This window comes from Lolium rigidum, chromosome 4 (genome assembly GCF_022539505.1).
Source record: "Lolium rigidum isolate FL_2022 chromosome 4, APGP_CSIRO_Lrig_0.1, whole genome shotgun sequence".
Lineage (NCBI taxonomy): Eukaryota > Viridiplantae > Streptophyta > Magnoliopsida > Poales > Poaceae > Lolium > Lolium rigidum.
The window spans coordinates 59,192,518-59,214,325 of NC_061511.1; the positions used below are offsets into that span (position 1 = coordinate 59,192,518).

The 21,808-nt window shown below is 46.3% G+C and overlaps 1 protein-coding gene across 1 annotated transcript; it reads left to right on the plus strand.

Moving 5' to 3' along the window:
- The first annotated feature begins 2,300 nt into the window (after positions 1–2,300).
- LOC124647131 (BTB/POZ and MATH domain-containing protein 1-like) lies at positions 2,301–3,416 on the plus strand. The gene has a single exon (XM_047187113.1). The coding sequence runs from the start codon at positions 2,301–2,303 to the stop codon at positions 3,414–3,416; it is 1,116 nt and encodes a 371-aa protein (XP_047043069.1).
- The last annotated feature ends 18,392 nt before the right edge of the window (positions 3,417–21,808 follow it).

A 21,808-nucleotide genomic window follows, 5' to 3' on the forward strand; every position in this document is an offset into this window, starting at 1 on the left:
AGCTTTGGAGGGGCGCGTGTCCAGACCTACATCGACGATCCGGAGTGCGCGAGGGTAGCCGTCGGCCTAGCGTTGCCTACGCCGAAGGCGTCGCTACGTCGACGGCTCTCTTGGCGGGATGGTCTGGGCGTTCATACGTTTGGACGTCGGCGTATCAGCAGGCCGTCAATGCCTTGCGTCATTCCTGTAATGCTAGGTTGGGTCAGTACGTGTTGGAGCCGGAGTAGAACAAGAATAGCTAGATACGAGTACTAGTCCAGTTCGTAATCGAGTTGGATTCGTATAGTTTTGGAAAGTCAGATTGCACCTGTTACACGTTTACTCCTAGCTAGTTGAGTCCGGTTTGGGAGTCCTAGTTAGTTTAGGAATCGTGTGGTTCCTGGTCGTCTGCATATTCATAATTTCATATGCATCGTATACAACAATGCTTGTAACACCAGATTTTGAACTTCTGAGAAATACAGGGAAAACACAAGGCACCATACGTGTTTATTGATCGCCTATGTTCGTAATTGTTGGTTATGTTAGCATTAATCTTGATTAGGAGTCAGCACTTGTTCTACTAGGTTACTTAGTTGGCATGTATTGTCTGATTTAGGCATGCATGTGAGTTCTAGTCCTAGCTGAATCGTGCAAGAGTTGGTACCTGAGTAGAGTAGGAAATAGGAGTAATCCTAGTTTGATTAGGAGGTGAACTAAGTCCAAAAGCAGTTGCTGTGTCCGAGTTGTACTAGGAGGTCATGTACGGGTAGGACTAGGTCTAGCTGTGTTGGGTCGGTTGGTCGTGTATTTATACACGAGGTGTTGCGTGAGTTTGTAACACCGCAAGTATTGAGAAATAAACAGAAAAAAAAGATAAGGCACGATACGTGTCTTTGGCGATAATTCTTTGTGTGTGTTAGTCTAGTTTCATGTGATTGATCTGAGGGCAAATTCCAACAATTGGTATCAGAGCGAGGTCGAAGATTTGAAACTACGCTTGCCCCGGGGAGGCGACCCGACTAGCGTCTCGGGGCGGGCGACCGCCGCTCGGCGGAGCGGCCGGGTGGAGACGGCGAGCAAGCTGTCGTCAGCATGGCGGCGGGCGATCGTTGCTCAGCGAAGCGACACGGAAGGTCACGACAGGGTGTTGTCGTTGGCGAGGCGAGGTGGTGGATGATCGTTGATGGGAGAGGTGGTGCTGAGGTGTGGTACCGGAAGTCTCATCAAGATCGTCGTCCAGGAGTTTCGTCAAGGTCGTATCGAAGGTGTTCGATGAGTCAAAGAGTCAAGTGTGTGCACGTCTACACGTGCGGTCGTCGTCGAGTCTGTGAGTCGTCGTTGTGTCAAAGTGCTTGTCTCTGTGAGGATCTGTTGCAGTTGAAGCGTGTGGAGGTTAAGGGATTGTCCACTGGTGAGGTGTATCACCATGGGCGAAGACGCAACAAGAGGATAGCGGGAAGCTGTCAGCGTGCCTCAACCAAGTCGTCTACGTGTCTCGACGAGAGGATCAATGTCAAGTGTGAAGGGGGCGGTAAACCAGTGAAGGGGAGTCTCTTTAATGAGGACCTGTCTCTACATGAGGCTGGAGTGGATGGTGAAGTGGATGGTGTAGTTCACGAGGTAGTCGGCATGTATTGCGCTAGGGTGGACGGTGTGTTCCACGGTTGCTAGCGTGGCTGGGTAGTCCGGATCATGCTTGAGTTGTTCCGTAAATTCGCCAAGTTAAAATTGGGGAGAGCCAATTAAACTTGTCGTGGAGCGAGACCTAGACAAGACGCAGATGTGCAAGGAGTCAAGATCGGAGAAGCACGAAAGACAAAGTATCGTCAATTAAGATTAGGGAGAGATTGTTAGCATTAATCTTGATTAGGAGTCAGCACTTGTTCTACTAGGTTACTTAGTTGGCATGTATTGTCTGATTTAGGCATGCATGTGAGTTCTAGTCCTAGCTGAATCGTGCAAGAGTTGGTACCTGAGTAGAGTAGGAAATAGGAGTAATCCTAGTTTGATTAGGAGGTGAACTAAGTCCAAAAGCAGTTGCTGTGTCCGAGTTGTACTAGGAGGTCATGTACGGGTAGGACTAGGTCTAGCTGTGTTGGGTCGGTTGGTCGTGTATTTATACACGAGGTGTTGCGTGAGTTTGTAACACCGCAAGTATTGAGAAATAAACAGAAAAAAAAGATAAGGCACGATACGTGCCTTTGGCGATAATTCTTTGTGTGTGTTAGTCTAGTTTCATGTGATTGATTCGTGGGCGAATTCCAACAGGTTAGATCTCTTGCCGTTCTTCCAACCGAGCTAGCTATTCCACCACCATAATGTCAGAGCTTTCTGATCTTTCTGCTGCCATTGTTGGGGGACCTGAGCTAAGTTCATATATGATTTCTGAGGAAACAAGTTCATATGCGATCAAGATAGATGGATACTCAAGTATCAAGGGGCGAGTAAAGTATGGCGACTTCGTGAAATCTGTCCCTTTCACTGTTGGAGGTTATAACTGGGTTGTGTGGTATTTCCCAAACGGTAGCTACCTCACAGAAGAACACGAAGATTACATTGCTGTTTTTCTAGTTCTTGATTCAACCATGGCCAAGGATGTGAAGGTGAAATTTAGAATTAGTCTTCTGGACAAGGATGGAGAGCCAGTGGAGTCACCAAGCCGCACGGACGAATATATCTTCCCTAGCAAAGATTCGAATTGGGGCTTCAGTGATTTTTTAAAGAAGGTTGATCTGGAGACTTCAGTTCATCTAAGAGGCGATAGTTTCAGCATCAACTGCGATATTACCGTGGTAAAGCATATCAACACGTTTGTTGTTGTTCCTCCAAGCAACCTGCAACAGCACCTCGGCGACCTCCTACAGAGCATGGATGGAGCAGACGTGACCTTTCATGTCGGCGGCAAGAGTTTCTCGGCTCATCGCTCTGTGCTCGCCGCTAGGTCACCCGTCTTCAAGGCGGCGCTCTTCGGCACCATGAAAGAGAGGGACGGCAGTCCAGTTGAGATTAGTGATATGGAAAGTGACGTGTTCAGGTCCTTGCTCCACTTCATATACACCGACTCGCTGCCTGTTTCTGAGATGACTCAAGAAGGTGATGCACAAATAGATGGGGTAATGGCTCGCCATCTACTTGTCGCAGCAGACAGGTACAACATCGAGAGGCTAAAGCTGATATGTGAGAAGAGGATGTGCGACCTCATCGACTTAGACACCGTCGCGAGCAGTTTAGCTCTAGCTGACCAGCATAGCTTCCATGGAATCAAGGAAGCGTGTTTCGAGTTCCTCGCTTCTCCTTCCAATTTGAAGGCCATGATGGCAAGTGATGGCTACGAGCATCTGAAAAGTAGCTGCCCATCTGTTCTCAAGGAGCTGGTTGCTAGCTTCCTGCCTGCTGAGCTGAAAGCGGCCAAAGATATTATCATGACAATTTAGTAGCCTGGCTAATGATCTTGGTTATTTTTCAAATCCAACTTAGTATCTTGTAGTACTATATTTTTACTTATCTCTATGCATATATTGCATGTATGATCATCTTACCTAAACCAATCTAGTATTCTAAATATTTATGTTTTGTTTTTTTTTCAAAAATGGAGATGAGACCCCGGCGTCTGCATTGAAAAGATGCATACGACCTTCTTTATTAATTTATTTAACAAAACTATGATTTTCTATCTATGTATTGTTGCATGCATGTCAGTATGTCACAAAACTATCTACGTCAATTTTAGAATCGGTATGGCATCTCGACCTCAGGCATGATGAATGTCGAACTAGAATCACTGAGCTAGATGCATAATGAGTGTCGAACTAGCTTTACTGTGGCATTGCCAAGTTTTTTATGGACTGGGATACTCATCTACATGTGCTTAACAAATATGACAGCTCAGTGATTCCAAGCATACAGTTAAGCTTTCAATATTTGTTGCACAAAGCAAAAGTTTGAGTATGTTTGTCATTCTAGTTTCCAGGGACATGTATATAGCTTTGCACTTGCAGTACTGAATTTCTATTTGCCTTGGCTACTCATTGTTGACATTCTCATCCTGAAAGGTACGACGTCCAGACTCGTTCAACCGTCGGTAATAAAATGCGTGCAATAGTTGCCAAAGAAAAATTTCTACTTACACTGTGTGATGGTGAGCGTAGCCCTGCCCATGCTTCGTGCCAGACCTGATAAACTCCGACTCTCAAAACCAAGTCCCAAGTCCGACCCGACCGAGCCGGGCGGAAAATTCGATTTCCTAGGCCCAAGCCCAACTTGAAGAGGCAAAAAAGGTAGTTTTAGGTTGGGCTTCCGCACAAACATGTTTGTATATGAAGCCCGAGTCTAGCTCAAGCAACATGTCCAACTAATTTTTTGGGCCCAATCTTAACCTGGCCTAGCCCGGCTACTAGTGGCTAGGGCTAGCCGTGGCGATTGTATGTAGCTGAGAGGGCATGAGGTGGGACGAGAGGGAAGAGTTGGCATGCGTTGTTAACATGAGGGGGTTGCCATGTCGTTTTGTTCCTACAAAGAGAGGAAGAGAGTGTGATTATCGACGAACAATTTCAATGGAATCAAATTTATCTGTACACTATTGGATAAATGTAAATGGAAGGTCGAGATGGTTTAGACCCGCCAAAAGTTGAGCAGAATAGCTTCAATGGAATCAATAATTTGTGTTTTGAGTTCATCACTTCTCCTTCAAATCTAGAGGCGATGCCGGCAAGTGATGGCTACGAGCATGTGAAGAACAGCTGCCCGTCTGTTCCCAAGGAGCTGTATGTATCCTGCCAGCGGAGTTCAAATAGGTCAAAGATACCAATATGAAAATTTAGTAGCTAATGAATGATCATCGATCTAATCCAATTTAGTAGGAGTATCTAGTATGTTTTGACATACCTCTCCACATATATGTTTGCATAGATCATCACACCCAAACCAATCTACATTAGTATTCTAGTGTCTATGTTTACCTATCTTTGTATGTATTGTTGCACATCGGTAGTAAAAGTGTAAAACTCATGCAAGAGTCGCACAGAAAAAAAAGTACCTCGTTCTGCCACCTCTGCTACGGCTCTCTCATTTTTCTCGATAAAGAGAATATAGTAATATCGTTAAGATACCAAGCCATTGTAACAACGCAATACCCTCGTTCGCCACGCCACCACGCGTCAGCGGCCTTGGCCACCGCACCCCTCGCCAACCCATCCTGGCGTAGGGACTCCACATGTCGAGGGAGCTCCTCGGCAATGCCCTCCGATAAGGGCTTAGGGTTGATGGAATCCTGCAAGCTGACACGAGACATCGGTTCACAGACAAACGAGGGAAGCGATTTACCCAGGTTCGGGGCCCTCGATGAGGTAAAACCCTTACGTCCTGCTTGTCTGTTCTTGATTATGATGAAAATAGGTTACAATGGGGTGCCGAATAGTTCGGCTGAGATCTCGTCGAGATGCCAAGCTTAATGATGACCTAGCTCTAAGCTTTTTGGTGGCTAAGACTGCTAAGATTGATTGTGTTCCTCGGCAGCCCCTCTCCTGGCCCTTATAAAGGAGGCCAGGTCCCAAGAGATCTGCACGAGTACGACTAGGTTTACAAGAGTCCTAGTTCTAAACTTTCCTTGTTCGGTTCCTCTCCGTCTTGTTCTTCAAGGAATCTTCTTCGGCACCGACCTAGTGGCCCACTTTGCCATCAGTTGTCTTCATGGGCCCCCAGCTGGGCCGTACAGGATAGGGCAATAACAGTTACCCGAAGGGTAATGCCCACGTCAGTAGTCCCCGAGTATCTAGCCGAAGATATTTCGGGTAGAGACTAAAGCATGCCTTCGTTGAATGTTCTTCTCTTTGATAGTTGTTCTTGTTCTATCGGGTGCGCGTCAGCGCTCCCGATGAGAGTAGCCCCGAGTCTAAGTACGGATGCTTGCAATCCGTGCATAGACTCAAGTTGTACCACTCGAATACTTTTTGCTCAGCCGAAGGTTTCCTGCAAGTCTTCATAAGTTATCCGATACATTTCCTCACGCAAGGGATAATGAGTAACGCGCCCAACTTTTGTTGGTTAACTGCCGATGGCAAAACAACGTTACCCTACACAGAATCAAGTCCCCGGGCATGATCCTGGAGTGCAAAAAACTTTTATCGAGTGCACGGCCAGTGCTCCCGATGGGAGTAGCCCCCGAGTCTGGACACGAACGATTTACGATCGGGTGCAGACTCGAGCCGAATATTCTATTCTTCTATTTAAATATATCCTTGAATCCTCATCCTCTTTTTATCGGGTGCGCGTCAGCGCTCCCGATGGGAGTAGCCCCCGAGTCTAGGTGTGAATGCTTTGCAATCTACGCATAGACTCAAGTTCTCTACCCGACAGATTCTTTTATTCCTTCGAATGCTTTCGATTCCCTTCATGATGACACTGATGACGTGTTGCTGCTGTGGTGTGATTGACAGGACATGACCTGACGGGCCCACCCTAGCTCTGCGTAGGCAGTTTTTAGGGAGTGACCGGCATGCGCGCATTAACCGAGGCGTCTCCTCGAATTTCGCGCGTCGTGGGTTTAATGGGCCGCCGGTTCCATTTTCCTCTTTACCGCCACGTGTACAGCCAGATCTGACCTGCTTCCCACGATGCTTGTGAAGTTATGGCCACGATCTCGTCTCATTTTTACGACATAAATAGTGTGTCCTCCCCACTTTCACTTTTTACGCCTTTCACTGCTCATCTTCTTCACCTGCCTCTTCCTGCTCTCTCCGCACTTTCTTCAAGAACTTCCAGCGCCATGGGCAAGAAGAAGGGTGCCGACACCTCGGACGCGGCCAAAGTCAGCCGTGACCGGAGCGCCTCCGCCATCTCCAGCCCGCGACATCAACAAGCTGCGCAACCTTGGCTTCATCTCCGCATCCGAGGAGGACATTCGTCTTCCGTGTGCGGTCACTCGCCCAAAGCCCCCAAAGGGCTTTACAAGCCATGTTCGTTGCCTTTCTTTTCCGTGGTCTTTCTCTTCCAAAGACACGAATTCCTCCGATCTCTCCTCTTCTTCTATGGGATCCAGCTCTGGCAGCTGACCCCAAACTCCATCCTCCACCTCTCCATTTTCATCACGGTTTGTGAGGCCTTCCTTGGCATTGACCCCCACTGGGGTCTTTGGAGGAAGATCTTCTACGTGAAGCGACACAACGACAGCAACGGCCCCCCTGTCGTAGGCGGCGTCGGCTTCGTCGTCAGGCAGGATGTCGACTACCTCGACTATCCGATGAAGGAATCAGTTCAGGGGTGGCGCAACAAGTGGTTCTACCTGCGAGACCCTGCGGTTTCCGGGCAGCACCCGAACCTTCCCTCCTTCAAAGACAAGCTGGTGGCCAAGCCGAAGAAGTCTTGGCAAAATGCCCTTTCTCCTGAAGAAAGGGTGATAGCCGACAAATTATTTGACCAAGTCGTCACTCTGAAGAACATGGGAGGCTTGACGATGTGCGGCACTGAGGTAGTCTCAGTGTTCCTACAACGTCGAGTGCAACGGCTGATGTCTCGCCCCCACCAGCTGTGGCTTTACACAGGCAAAGACGATGAGTCTAGGGTCAGCTCTGCTGATCTTTCGGCTGAAGACTTGCGGGACGAAGTCCGTCGCCTGACATGCCTCAATGCAAAGGACAATATCGTCCTGGTGTCGGCTCGTTCCCCTTACGATTCCCAGCATCTTCCGACTGAGGTACCCTTCCGCTGGTTTTCATTCGCAACCGATATTTTCTTCTTGCCAAGCTTTTACAAATTTTCACTCGACAGGTCCCCGCCGTTGCTCAATGTTATCCTCCTATACTTGAAAGCGGTGTGGAACCAGAGGATGATAATGACAACTCCGAGGAGACTGAAGACGCGCAGCATACCCTTGAAGACAGTGATGTCTGAGAGGAAGAAGCTACGGAGGATGATGCTTTCCTTAGGAGCAGGCGAAGAAAGCAGGTACATGATGAGTTTATTACCACGGCCGAATCAAGTCCTAGCGGACAAGATAATGACGCCGTTGGAGCTGCTCCGCCTCCTTCTGCCAAGGCAACCTCGACGAGTTTCTTCGCCGTTGAAGACGACCTGGACTTGTGAGCATTTATATCCTCTCATAACTTATTCTTTGTAATTGTGCGTGCCGACCGTTTATTCTTCATGTATAGTTCTCGACGATGACGATGAAGTTCCTCTCGCAAAGAGGGCCAAATCATCCCTTGGAAGAAAAGCATCAGCCCAGGATCCGAAGCCTTCTCCTGCCAAATCAACGCCGCCCTCCCGAACGGCTGTGGAAAAGATTCATGTATCACGGGTTATTCCTGCTGGAAGTGCCCCCACCACATCTGCTGCCCGCGATCATGTAAGTGTTTTCACGGCGCCTTGATTTTTTTTGCTTCTCATCCAACTAATACTTCTTGGTCTTCTCTTTCCGCAGCCGATTTATGCCACAGTCGATGCTGTGGTAGATTTCGCTGAGCAATTTACTCGACTGGAAGCTGACAACGCCCAGCTTCGAAAGACTGTCAAGTCGTCGGCTGATCAGGGGTTGGAAGCTAACAGGCTCGCCTCTGATGCCAAGAAGGAAAATGCCTTGTTGAAGGAGGAGATGTCGAAGCTAAAGCAGCAGATGAAGGATGAGCAGGACGCCAGGCGCGCGGCAACGGTCGCAATCGATAAAAAGGAAGGTGTTCTCCGTGAATCCGTCAAAGATTTACTGGGTAAAACTTGCAACACACCACTGCTTCTCTCTTTTCTCTTTTAATATCTCTTTACTGGCTATTGATCTGTCTTTCTTTCAGAGGCTACCAATATAACCGTTACTCGACGCCACCAGCTTCGGGAGGACTCTACAGCCGATGCTTTGTCGCTTGCCGCTGAGTCTAACGTCCAAGTCCTTGGACTTCTGCAAAAAACCAAAGGAGCGTTGTCGAGGTTGTACTCGATGATCTTCCCGAAGGCGAAACAGGACAAGACTCTCGGCGAACTGGCGGATGCTTTCCTTGTTGATCCTTCCGAACATGTGGAGGTACTGAAACGTCGTAACCGCTTATTTGGGGTGGTTCTTACTTTTCAGTTGCTCATGGGCCATGGGATGGGGTCAGAATTGGAAAAGTTATCTAAGGCATTGCCTGTCGATGATGACAACCATTTAATCGACCTTGAGCCTTTTAAAAGATCGGCAGTAACTTGTACCAGTCAACTTCTGAAGCTGGTAGATGAAGTACAAGCCAAGCCTATTCCTGAGTCTGCCCCTGGCTCGTCAGCAGCAAACCCTTGAACGTTTTTGCTCGACTTTGTTGTAAATAAGATCAAGCTGAATTTGACTTAGTGCTGTTTTATTTTGGCTCTGTTGCCAATTCAAATATCCTTTTGAATGTATTATATATGCCGAACGCTCCCGATGGGAGTTTTTATGTTAACACTGGTCTGAACTAGGGACTGTACTGCAGATTCCTTCGTCTTCTTCTCGTACTGAGCCTTTTCCGAATCCTTCAAGTAATGATGAATCAAGCCTTGTTCGCCGTTTACGTGACCAAGTATCTTGTCTAAACAAAGACATCACTTCCCTTCGTGCGATGGCAGCCTTGGTGAAGAAAAAGGGGGAGACAGCGACTGTTATCGAACAGCACGCCCTTGATCGCCTTCGAGTTGCTGCCGAAAGTCTGGGCTGTAAGTGCTAATTTTTCTTATAGTTTCTGATATATCCTGGATGCTTCCCAACTCAATTTTCGTTCCCTTTCAGTTGCATCCCACGATAAATCTGAAGAGGACAAAAGGATCCATGAAAAAGTCGAGGCAATGACTGACGTTGATCATCCGAAACATGATTTATGGTCGCATCGTCCAAAAGCTGTCCTTGTGGCGAAATTCGAGCATCGGGCAGAGAAGGTGCATTATTATTTTGATAAATTCCATGCTCATTTTACGATGGTTTGGAAGACTTTGTTTCCTCTGGACCAGTGCACCCGAAACATTATCTCGCCCCGTTCACCCGTTTTAAGTCTCCCGAAAGAATTCGACACTGGTGCGGAAGGAACTTCGCGTCGGTGCCGAACTTGCTTTTGCAACGGTGCTGGCGTGCCACCCATCTTTGGATTTGAGAGCCATAGCCGATACTGAGAAGAATTTAGGCCAATATTATGATGCTGCTAGAGGTCCTGCTTACACCATTGTTTCTCGGATGGAGTCGTGCCTTGAGAAGGATCTGAAGACCCATTGGGACCAGGGAGCCCGATCATGAATGTAATAAACTTATACCTGCATAAGATTGTTTTGTATAAATTTACTGTGTACGTTGCACGCTATGTTAGTTTGATTGATATTTTTATTGTCGAAGGCGGCTGAGTGATCAGTTCAACCTGCTCCCTCGACGGCTTCGTTGAATTGTGCAATGTTATTGCGAAGCCTATATGTGAGTTTTGTAAGGGCGTGACCCATTGTCTTAGCTTCGTCACGCGGTGCACCGGTTTGAGCCTTATTTTGTGTTAATGTAACCATCGACCGCAGCACTCGCGTATATTCTTCGAGGCTTGGATTGGTTGTTTTTGTGTGTCACTAATCTTAGCTCCCGTTGAGAGTATTTAATTAATGACACTGCATGTTTTTTGGGCCAGCGCTCCCGATGGGAGTAAGAGCCGAAAGTAAGGGCCGCAGTCGACCTGTTCGGGTGGTAGGGCCTGAATTGAGGAAAAAAGGCAAAGAACATGATTAAAATTTTATTCATAACTCGAAAGCAACCTTAATGGCTGTTTGAACAATAAAAAGCAATAATATCCTATGTATAGAACCGTCGCACGTGTGCGATGTTCCATGGGTTCCCAACATCTTTTCCTGAAGCTGGATTTTTGAGCCTGTATGCTCCTCCTGGTATCACTTCAGTGACAATGTAAGGTCCTTCCCATGGAGACTCGAGTTTCGAGGGTCTCTTTTGCTTTAGCCGAAGTACCATGTCTCCAACATTAAAGCATCGGTTGCGTATTCGTCGGCTGTGATAATTCCTCAGCGCCTGCTGATACACCATGGTGCTGGCCAAAGAGATGTCTCGTGCTTCGTCGAGGAGATCTACAGCGTCCTGCAGTGCGATGTTGGAGGAAGATTCTGTGTATGCCGTCACTCTTGGTGCTTCGAATCGAACGTCGGCTGGCAGAACTGCTTCGGCTCCGTGTACCAGAAAGAATGGGGTGTACTTAGTCGACCTGTTGGGTGTAGTACGCAGGCTCCAAAGTACCGATGGTAACTCCTCGACCCAAGCCCCTTCCGCGCCCGTAAGACGTTTCTTGAGGCCGTCCCCTATTAGACCGTTGATCCTTTCCACCTGACCGTTGGTCTGTGATACGTCTCCAACGTATCGATAATTTCTTATGTTCCATGCTACTTTATTGATGATACCTACATGTTTTAAGCACATTATATGTCATATTTATGCATTTTCTGGAACTAACCTATTAACAAGATGCCGAAGAGCCAGTTTGTCGTTTTCTCGCTGTTTTTGGTTTCAGAAATCCTAGTAAGGAAATATTCTCGGAATTGGACGAAATCTTCGCCAAGGGTCCTATTTTTGCACGAAGCTTTCAGAAGACCGAAGAGGGAAGGAAGTGGGGCCACGAGGCGCCGACACCATAGGCCGGCGCGGCCCGTGCCCCGGCCGCGCCGACCTAGGGTGTGGGGCCCTCGTGTGGCCCCCTCGTTGCCCTTCCGCCTACAAACAGCCTCCGTCGCGAAAACCCCCGCACCGAGAGCCACGATACGGAAAACCTTCCGCAGACGCGCCGCCGCGAATCCCATCTCGGGGATTCAGAGATCGCTCCCGCACCCCGCCGGAGAGGGGATTCATCTCCCGGAGGACTCTACACCGCCATGGTCGCCTCCGGAGTGATGAGTGAGTAGTTCACCCCTCGGACCATGGGTCCATAGCAGTAGCTAGATGGTCGTCTTCTCCTTGTTGTGCTTCATTGTTGGATCTTGTGAGCTGCCTAACATGATCAAGATCATCTATCCGTAATACTATATGTTGTGTTTGTCGGGATCCGATGGATAGAGAATACTATGATTATGGTGATTATCAATCTATTGTTTATGTGTTGTTTATGATCTTGCATGCTCTCCGTTATTAGTAGAGGCTCTGGCCAAGTTTTTACTCTTAACTCCAAGAGGGAGTATTTATGCTCGATAGTGGGTTCATGCCTTCATTGACACTCGGGACAATGGATAGTAAAGTTCTAAGGTTGTGATGTGCTGTTGCCACTAGGGATAAAACATTGATTATATGTCTAAGGATGTAGTTGTCGATTACATTACGCACCATACTTAATGCAATTGTCTCGTTGCTTAGCAACTTAATACCGAATGGGGTTCGGATGATAACCTCGAAGGTGGACTTTTTAGGCATAGATGCAGCTGGATGGCGGTCTATGTACTTTGTCGTAATGCCCAATTAAATCTCACTATATTTATCATATCATGTATATGCATTGTTATGCCCTTCTCTATTTGTCAATTGCCCGACTGTAATTTGTTCACCCAACATGCTTTTATCTTATGGGAGAGACACCTCTAGTGAACCGTGGACCCCGGTCCTATTCTTTACATAGCATACAATCTACTGCGTAATTGTGTTTACTGTTTTCTTGCAAACAATCATCTTCCACTCGATACGTTTAATCCTTTGTTACAGCAAGCCGGTGAGATTGACAACCTCACCGTTTCGTTGGGGCAAAGTACTTTGGTTGTGTTGTGCAGATTCCACGTTGGCGCCGAATCCCCGGTGTTGCGCCGCATCACATTTCGCGACCATCAACCTTCAACGTGCTTCTTGGCTCCTACCGGTTCGATTAAACCTTGGTTTCATACTGAGGGAAAGCTTGCTTCTATACGCATCATACCTTCCACTTGGGGTTCCCAACGGCCGTGTGCATCTACGCGTATCAAGCTAAATTTCTGGCGCCGTTGCCGGGGAGATCAAGACACGCCGCAAGGGGAGTCTCCACTTCTCAATCTCTTTACTTTGTTTTTGTCTTGCTTTATTTTATTTACTACTTTGTTTGCTGCACTAAATCAAAATACAAAAAAATTAGTTGCTAGTTTTACTTTATTTACCGTCTTGCTCTCTATATCAAAAACACAAAAAAAATTAGTTACTTGCATTTACTTTATCTAGTTTGTTTTATTTATCGTTGCTAAAATGAATACCCCTGAAAATACTAAGTTGTGTGACTTCACAAATGCAAATAATAATGATTTCCTATGCACACCTATTGCTCCACCCGCTACTACAGCAGAATTCTTTGAAATTAAACCCGCTTTACCGAACTCTGGTTATGAGAGATCAATTTTCTCGGTGTTAGTTCCGATGATGCTGCTGCCCATCTCAATAATTTTGTTGAACTTTGTGAAATGCAAAAGTATAAGGATGTAGATGGTGATATTATTAAATTGAAAGTGTTTCCTTTCTCATTAAGAGGAAGAGCTAAAGATTGGTTGCTATCTTTGCCTAAGAATAGTATTGATTCATGGACTAAATGTAAGGATGCTTTTATTGGTAGATATTATCCTCCCGCTAAAATTATATCTTTGAGAAGTAGCATAATGAATTTTAAGCAATTAGATACTGAACATGTTGCTCAAGCATGGGAGAGAATGAAAACTTTGGTAAAGAATTGCCCAACCCATGGACTGACTACTTGGATGATCATCCAAACCTTCTATGCAGGACTAAATTTTTTTTCGCGGAATTTATTGGATTCAGCTGCTGGAGGAAGCTTTATGTCCATCACTTTGGGGGCGGCTACAAAAGTTCTTGATGATATGATGATAAATTACTTTGAATGGCACACGGAAAGAGCTCCACAAGGTAAGAAGGTAAATTATGTTGAAGAAACCTCTTCCTTGAGTGATAAGATTGATGTGTTTATGTCTATGCTTGTGAATGGTAGATCTAATGTTGATCCAAATAATGTTCCTTTAGCTTCATTGGTTGCTCAAGAAGAAAATGTTGATGTGAATTTCATTAAAAATAATAATTTCAACAACAATGCTTATAGGAACAACTTCGGTAATAACTATAGGCCATATCCTTCCGCTAATGGTAATGGTTATGGTAATTCTTATGGGAATTCTTACAACAATAATAGGAGTGTACCCTCTGGTCTTGAAGCCATGCTTAAAGAATTTATTAGTACACAAACTGCTTTTAACAAATCTGTTGAGGAAAAGCTTGATAAAATTGATACTATTGCTTCTAGAGTTGATAGACTTGCCTCCGATGTTAATCTTTTAAAATTGAAAGTTATGCCTAATGATGATATTGATAATAAGATTACTACTACAGCAAATGCCATCCAAGTTAGAATTAATGAGAATATAAGATTAATGGCTGAATTGCGTGCTAGGTGGGATAGAGAAGAAAATGAAAAACTAGCTAAAGAGAATAATGTAGCTAAAGTTTGGACTATTACCACCACTAGTAATGCTAATTCTTCACATGTTGCTGCACCTCCTACTATCAATGGTAAAATAATTGGTGTTGGCAATGTTTCTACTCCTAGTGCAAAGCGAACAAAACTGCCTCGAAATTGCTAAAACTGCTTGAAACCGCTTGTGATAAAACTGCTGAAATTTTTTCCAACTTTGGGAACAATGATCCCATTGCTGTAGCTCATAATGATTTAGATTTTGATGATTGCCACATCTCTGAAGTTATAAAGTTCTTACAAAAACTTGCTAAAAGTCCTAATGCTAGTGCTATAAATTTAGCCTTTACAAAACATATTACAAATGCTCTCATAAAAGCTAGAGAAGAGAAACTAAAACTTGAAACTTCTATTCCTAGAAAGTTAGAAGATGGTTGGGAGCCCATCATTAAAATGAAATTCAATGACTTTGAATGTAATGCTTTATGTGATCTTGGTGCAAGTATTTCTGTTATGCCTAAAAAGATTTATGATATGCTTGACTTGCCACCATTGAAGAATTGTTATTTGGATGTTAATCTTGCCGATAATGTTAAAAAGAAACCTTTGGGGAGAATTGATAATGTGCGCATTACGGTTAACAATAACCTTGTCCCCGTTGATTTTGTTGTCTTGGATATCGAATGCAATGCATCTTGTCCTATTGTGTTGGGAAGACCTTTTCTTCGAACCGTTGGTGCTGTTATTGATATGAGGGAAGGTAATATTAAATATCAATTTCCTCTCAAGAAAGGTATGGAACACTTCCCTAGAAAGAGAATGAAGTTGCCTTTTGATTCTATTATTAGAACAAGTTATGATGTTGATGCTTCTACTCTCAATGTTACTTGATTTGCACTTTCTGCGCCTAGCTGAAAGGCGTTAAAGAAAAGCGCTTATGGGAGACAACCCATGTTTTTACTACAGTACTTTATTTTATATTTGAGTCTTGGAAGTTGTTTACTACTGTAGCAACCTCTCCTTATCATGTTTTTGTGCCAAGTAAAGTTTCTATGCCAAAGTTGATGTTATATTTGGGATCGCTGCGCAGAAACAGCATTGCTGTCTGTCACGAATCTGGGCACAGTTCTCTGTAGAAAATTCGAAAAAATCTGCCAATTTACGAGCGTGATCCTCAGATATGTACGCAACTTTCATATAATTTACATAACTCATATGCTTTATTACTACCGTTGACAAAATTGTTTCATGTTTTCAAAATAAAAGCTCTAGCACAAATACAGCAATCGATGCTTTCCTCTTGAAGGACCATTCTTTTACTTTTATTGTTGAGTCGAGTTTACCTATCTCCTTCCACCTTAAGAAGCAAACACTTGTGTGAACTCGTGCATTGATTCCTACATACTTGCATATTGCACTTGTTATATTACTTTATGTTGACAATATCCATGAGATATACATGTTATAAGTTGAAAGCAACCGCTGAAACTTAATCTTCCTTTGTGTTGCTTCAACACCTTTACTTTGATTTATTGCTTTATGAGTTAACTCTTATGCAAGACTTATTGATGCTTGTCTTGAAGTACTATTCATGAAAAGTCTTTGCTATATGATTCACTTGTTTACTCATGTCATTACCTTTGTTTTGATCGCTGCATTCATTACATATGTTTACAAATAGTATGATCAAGATTATGATGGCATGTCACTTCAGAAATTATCTTTGTTATCGTTTTACTCTGCTCGGGACGAGCAGTAACTAAGCTTGGGGATGCCGATACGTCTCCAACGTATCGATAATTTCTTATGTTCCATGCTACTTTATTGATGATACCTACATGTTTTATGCACATTATATGTCATATTTATGCATTTTCTCGGAAGTAACCTATTAACAAGATGCCGAAGAGCCGCTGTCGTTGTTCTCGCTGTTTTTGGTTTCAGAAATCCTAGTAAGGAAATATTCTCGGAATTGGACGAAATCTTCGCCAAGGGTCCTATTTTTGCACGAAGCTTCCAGAAGACCGAAGAGGGAAGGAAGTGGGGCCACGAGGCGCCGACACCATAGGCCGGCGCGGCCCAGGCCCTGGCCGCGCCGACCTAGGGTGTGGGGCCCTCGTGTGGCCCCCCTCGTTGCCCTTCCGCCTACAAATAGCCTCCGTCGCGAAAACCCCAGTACCGAGAGCCACGATACGGAAAACCTTCCAGAGACGCCGCCGCCGCGAATCACATCTCGGGGGATTCAGGAGATCGCCTCCGGCACCCTGCCGGAGAGGGGATTCATCTCCCGGAGGACTCTACACCGCCATGGTCGCCTCCGGAGTGATGAGTGAGTAGTTCACCCTCGGACCATGGGTCCATAGCAGTAGCTAGATGGTCGTCTTCTCCTTGTTGTGCTTCATTGTTGGATCTTGTGAGTTGCCTAACATGATCAAGATCATCTATCCGTAATACTATATGTTGTGTTTGTCGGGATCCGATGGATAGAGAATACTATGATTATGGTGATTATCAATCTATTGTTTATGTGTTGTTTATGATCTTGCATGCTCTCCGTTATTAGTAGAGGCTCGGCCAAGTTTTTACTCTTAACTCCAAGAGGGAGTATTTATGCTCGATAGTGGGTTCATGCCTTCATTGACACCGGGACGAGTGACGTAAAGTTCTAAGGTTGTGATGTGCTCGTTGCCACTAGGGATAAAACATTGATTCTATGTCTAAGGATGTAGTTGTCAATTACATTACGCACCATACTTAATGCAATTGTCTCGTTGCTTAGCAACTTAATACTGAATGGGGTTCGGATGATAACTCTGAAGGTGGACTTTTTAGGCATAGATGCAGTTGGATGGCGGTCTATGTACTTTGTCGTAATGCCCAATTAAATCTCACTATATTTATCATATCATGTATATGCATTGTTATGCCCTTCTCTATTTGTCAATTGCCCGACCGTAATTTGTTCACCCAACATGCTTTTATCTTATGGGAGAGACACCTCTAGTGAACTCGTGGACCCCGGTCCTATTCTTTACATAGCATACAATCCATCGCAATTGTGTTTACCGTTTTCTTTGCAAACATCTTCCACTCGATACGTTTAATCCTTTGTTACAGCAAGCCGGTGAGATTGACAACCTCACTGTTTCGTTGGGGCAAAGTACTTTGGTTGTGTTGTGCAGGTTCCACGTTGGCGCCGGAATCCCTGGTGTTGCGCCGCATCACATTTCGCGACCATCAACCTTCAACGTGCTTCTTGGCTCCTACTGGTTCGATTAAACCTTGGTTTCATACTGAGGGAAACTTGCTTCTATACGCATCATACCTTCCACTTGGGGTTCCCAACGGACGTGTGCATCTACGCGTATCAGTCGGTGGGTGGGCCACTGATGCAAATTTCAGCTTAATTCCCCCGTCATCACAGAATTCTCGGAAATCTTTGGAGTCGAAGTTAGTTCCATTATCTGTGACGATACTGTGAGGCGTGCCAAATCGACATGTTATTTCCTTGAAGAATTGGACGGCTGTTTTTGCTTTCTGGTTTCGTACTGGTACTGCCTCGATCCACTTTGTGAATTTGTCGACTGCGACTAATAAGTACGTGTGTCCTCCAGGCGATGATCTCGGCAGTGGTCCAACTTGGTCGAGTCCCCATTGAGCGAACGGCCAAGCCAAAGGTATTGTCATCAGGTCTGTTGCAGGGGCGTGCGGTTTTGGTGAAAATCGGTGGCAAGGATCGCACTTCAGGACCAGATCTCTAGCGTCTGATGCCGCCGTTGGCCAGTAAAATCCTACCCTGAAGGCTTTTGCTACAAGAACCCTACTTCCTGCGTGATGTCCACAAGTCCCCTCATGTATCTCGCGCAGCAGTGCTCTTCCATCGTCAATGGCAATGCACCTTTGGAAAATACCGGAAATGCTGCACTTGTAGAGTTCGCCGTTTACTATGGTGAAGGCTTTCGACCGTCTGACGATTCGTTTTGCCTCTACTGGGTCCGCCGGTAATTCCTTCTTCGTTAGATATGCTAGGAACGGCTTGGTCCATAATGGCTCGAGGAGGAGGATTTGTTCAGCAGGGGGGTTGGTTTTTCTTCGGCAGCTTGCTGCGAGCTCGCCTTTAATTCGTCAGCCAACAGTTCTGGAGGTGCCGACGCTTTCTCCTTTATTGATCGCTGAGTGATCACTTCGTAAAACACTCCGTCCGGAATAGGGGAACACATGGACCCGATGTTTGCCAAAGTGTCGGCTTCCTCGTTGCTGGCCCTGCCGATATGTTTGAGCTCACATCCTTCGAATTTAGCTTCCATGTTTTGATACAGCTGCCGATAGGCGATCATGTTGTCGCTGACCGCGTCGCACAGGTTCATCGACTGCTGCACCACCAGGTTTGAATCGCCATAGATTTCCAGACGAGTTGCCCCGCATGCTTTTGCCATCTTCATTCCGTGCAGTAGCGCTTCGTATTCTGCTTCATTGTTTGTCGGCAGCGGGAAATTCATACGCAGTATGTACTTCATCTTATCTCCCTGTGGTGATATCAACACCACTCCTGCTCCTGCACCTGTGCTCCGTTTCGACCCGTCGAAGTACATTATCCATGACCCCGACATGTCGGGTGCTACTGGTGTTTGCGATTGGATCCAATCTGCCACGAAGTCTGGGAGGATTTGGGATTTTATCGCCGTTCGATTGACGTAAGTTATGTCGTGTGGTGCTATCTCGATCGCCCATTGAGACACTCGACCCGTGGCTTCTGGGTTAGTCATTATGCTCTTCAATGGTGCTTCGCTCACGACGACAATCGGGTGCTCTGTAAAGTAGTGCCGCAACTTGCGCGCTGACCTCCATACTGCATATGCCAGCTTCTGATGATGGGGATACCTCTGTCTTGCTGGTGTGAGCACTTCACTGAGATAATAGACAGGCCTCTGAACGCCATGAACTTTCCCTGCTTCTTCCCGTTCGACGACCAAGACGCTGCTGAAGACTTGGGCTGTTGCGGCTATATACATGAGCAGTGTTTCTTTCTCACGAGGGGTCACGAGGACCGGGGATGTCGATAAAATTTTCTTCAGATTGTCGAAGGACTCCTGCGCTTCCTTTGTCCACTCGAACTTTTCTGACTTTTTCATCAAGTTATAGAAGGGTAAAGCTTTTTCCCCTAGCTTGGCGATGAATCTGCTGAGCGCCGCCAGCCGTCCTGCCAACTGCTGCACTTGGTGCAGGTTCTTTGGCGGTTCCATGTCGAGGATAGCCTTGATCTTCAAGGGGTTAGCTTCTATTCCCCTTGCTGAGATGAAGTAGCCGAGCACTTGTCCCCCTGGTACCCCGAAGAAGCATTTCTTCGGGTTCAACTTGATCTTGTATTTGTCTAGATTGTCGAAGGTCTCGCGCAAATAATTGATGAGGGTGGCCACGTGCTTTGTTTTCACCACGATATCGTCGATGTAGACCTCGATGTTTCTTCCGATCTGCTCCCCAAGGCAAGCCTACATGCAACGTTGATAAGTTGCTCTTGCGTTTTTCAACCCAAAAGTCATGACGTTGTAACAGAAAACGCCGTGTGGGGTGATGAACGCGGTTAGCTCCTGGTCTTCTTTCTTCAGCTTGATCTGATTATACCCGGAGTATGCATCAAGGAAGGAGAGGCGATCGCATCCAGCCGTGGAGTCGACTATCTGATCAATGCGAGGTAGCGGGAAGTGATTCTTTGGACAGTGCTTGTTAGGGCCGGTGTAATCGATACACATGCGCAGAGCAGTGGTGTCCTTTTTCGGCACCATAACAGGGTTGGCTACCCATTTTGCTTCCTTGAGCTCCCGAATGAATCCTGCTTTACGGAGCCGATTGACTTCCTCGCCAATTGCTTTCCTCTTTGGTTCGGAGAATCGGCGCATTGACTGTTGCATTGGTTTAGCTGTTGGGTCAACATTAAGGGCGTGCTCAGCGAGTTCCCTGGGGATACCTGGCATGTCGGATGGTTCCCATGCAAATATCTCCCAGCGCTCACGGAGGAACTCGATGAGCGCGCCTTCCTATGCGACCGTGAGGTCAGCCGATGTATTGACTGTTTTCTTCGGATCAGTGGGATGCACCTGCAGCTTCTTGGCTTCCTTTGCAGCGTCGAACTCATCGGATCTTACGTTTCGATTATCGGCCGGTGGCTGCGTATGATCTGTGGTGGCGTCGATCGCGTTGAGTTCTTCCTTGGCTCCGAACTTCGAGGCAATCTTCTAGATCTCCCTGTCGCAAGTGTCTGATCGAGCAAAGCTCCCGTGGACAATTATTGGGGTCCCGTTGTTGCCAGGCATCTTCAGTTTTAGGTACGCATAATGAGGTACGGCCATAAATTTGGCAAAGGCGGGTCTGCCGAGTATTGCATGGTACTGAGATTCCCAGTCGACTACTTCAAACTCGATTTTCTCCCTTCTGAAATTGCTAGGTGTGCCGAAAACTACGTCCAGCGTTGTTTTGCCTAGGGAGTAGGCGGGCCGAGTCGGTATGATGCCGTGGAACCCTGTATCGGACTCTCTTAGCATGTCAACTGTTAAACCCATCGCCTTCATCGTGTTTGCAAACAGCAAGTTTAAGCCACTTCCTCCATCCATGAATACCTTGCTCATGTTGTATCCCCCGATTTGTGCCTCGAGAACAAGGGCTGCATGACCTGGTCTAGGGACGGCCTTTGGGTGGTCTGCCCTGTCGAATGAGATGCCTTGCTCTGACTGGCCGATGAATTCGGGAGTGTCAACCATGGCGACTTCTGCATACTTCACCTCCCGCGAGAATTTCTTGATTTCCTCTTTGAAAAGCTGGTTTTATGGATCATGTTGACCTGCCCACATGGCTCGGGAACGCTTCGGCTGGTACATACTTTTCCATTGGTTCATATGGCTCGGTACATATGGTTCGCGAGATAGCTGTAAGACCCCGTTCTCTTCTCCATTATGTGAACCCTTGATAAGGCTTCGGCTCTAAGATCGTCGCAGAACTGTCGAATCTCCAAGAAATGTCGGCAATTCTTTAGTAGATGGCTGGATTTTTCTCGACCGTCATTCGGGTCAATGTAAGAGTGAAGGTAGCATGGTGCCTCGAGTTGCTCTGTAGCCGATAAATACGGTGAACGGGCGCGGCCATGGATCGGTCGCATGTCTTCATGCTCTCGTTCGGACCGGCGAGGGTGAAATGTCGTACGTTCTTCCTCTCCATGATGCGCGTCCCTTCGCCTTTTCTTTCGCCCTGCCGCGATGTCGAAACTTCCTCGGCTGCCTCCTTGCGCGCTACCGGGCAGGATTTCTGAAGTTGCTGTCAGCGCGTTGCCTGTCGAAGCCGAGGTCCTCGGAACAGATGTACCTGTCCCAGGGAGGCGAAGGAAGCCTCCGGAGTCGATGATGAAGTGAACGCCTCCAAAAGTGGTGGTCATGCCGTCGCGCAAT

What these genes read in the sequence shown, in the direction of transcription:
- LOC124647131 (XM_047187113.1), top strand. Translation starts at nt 2,301, where the DNA reads ATGTCAGAGCTTTCTGATCTTTCTGCTGCCATTGTTGGGGGACCTGAG.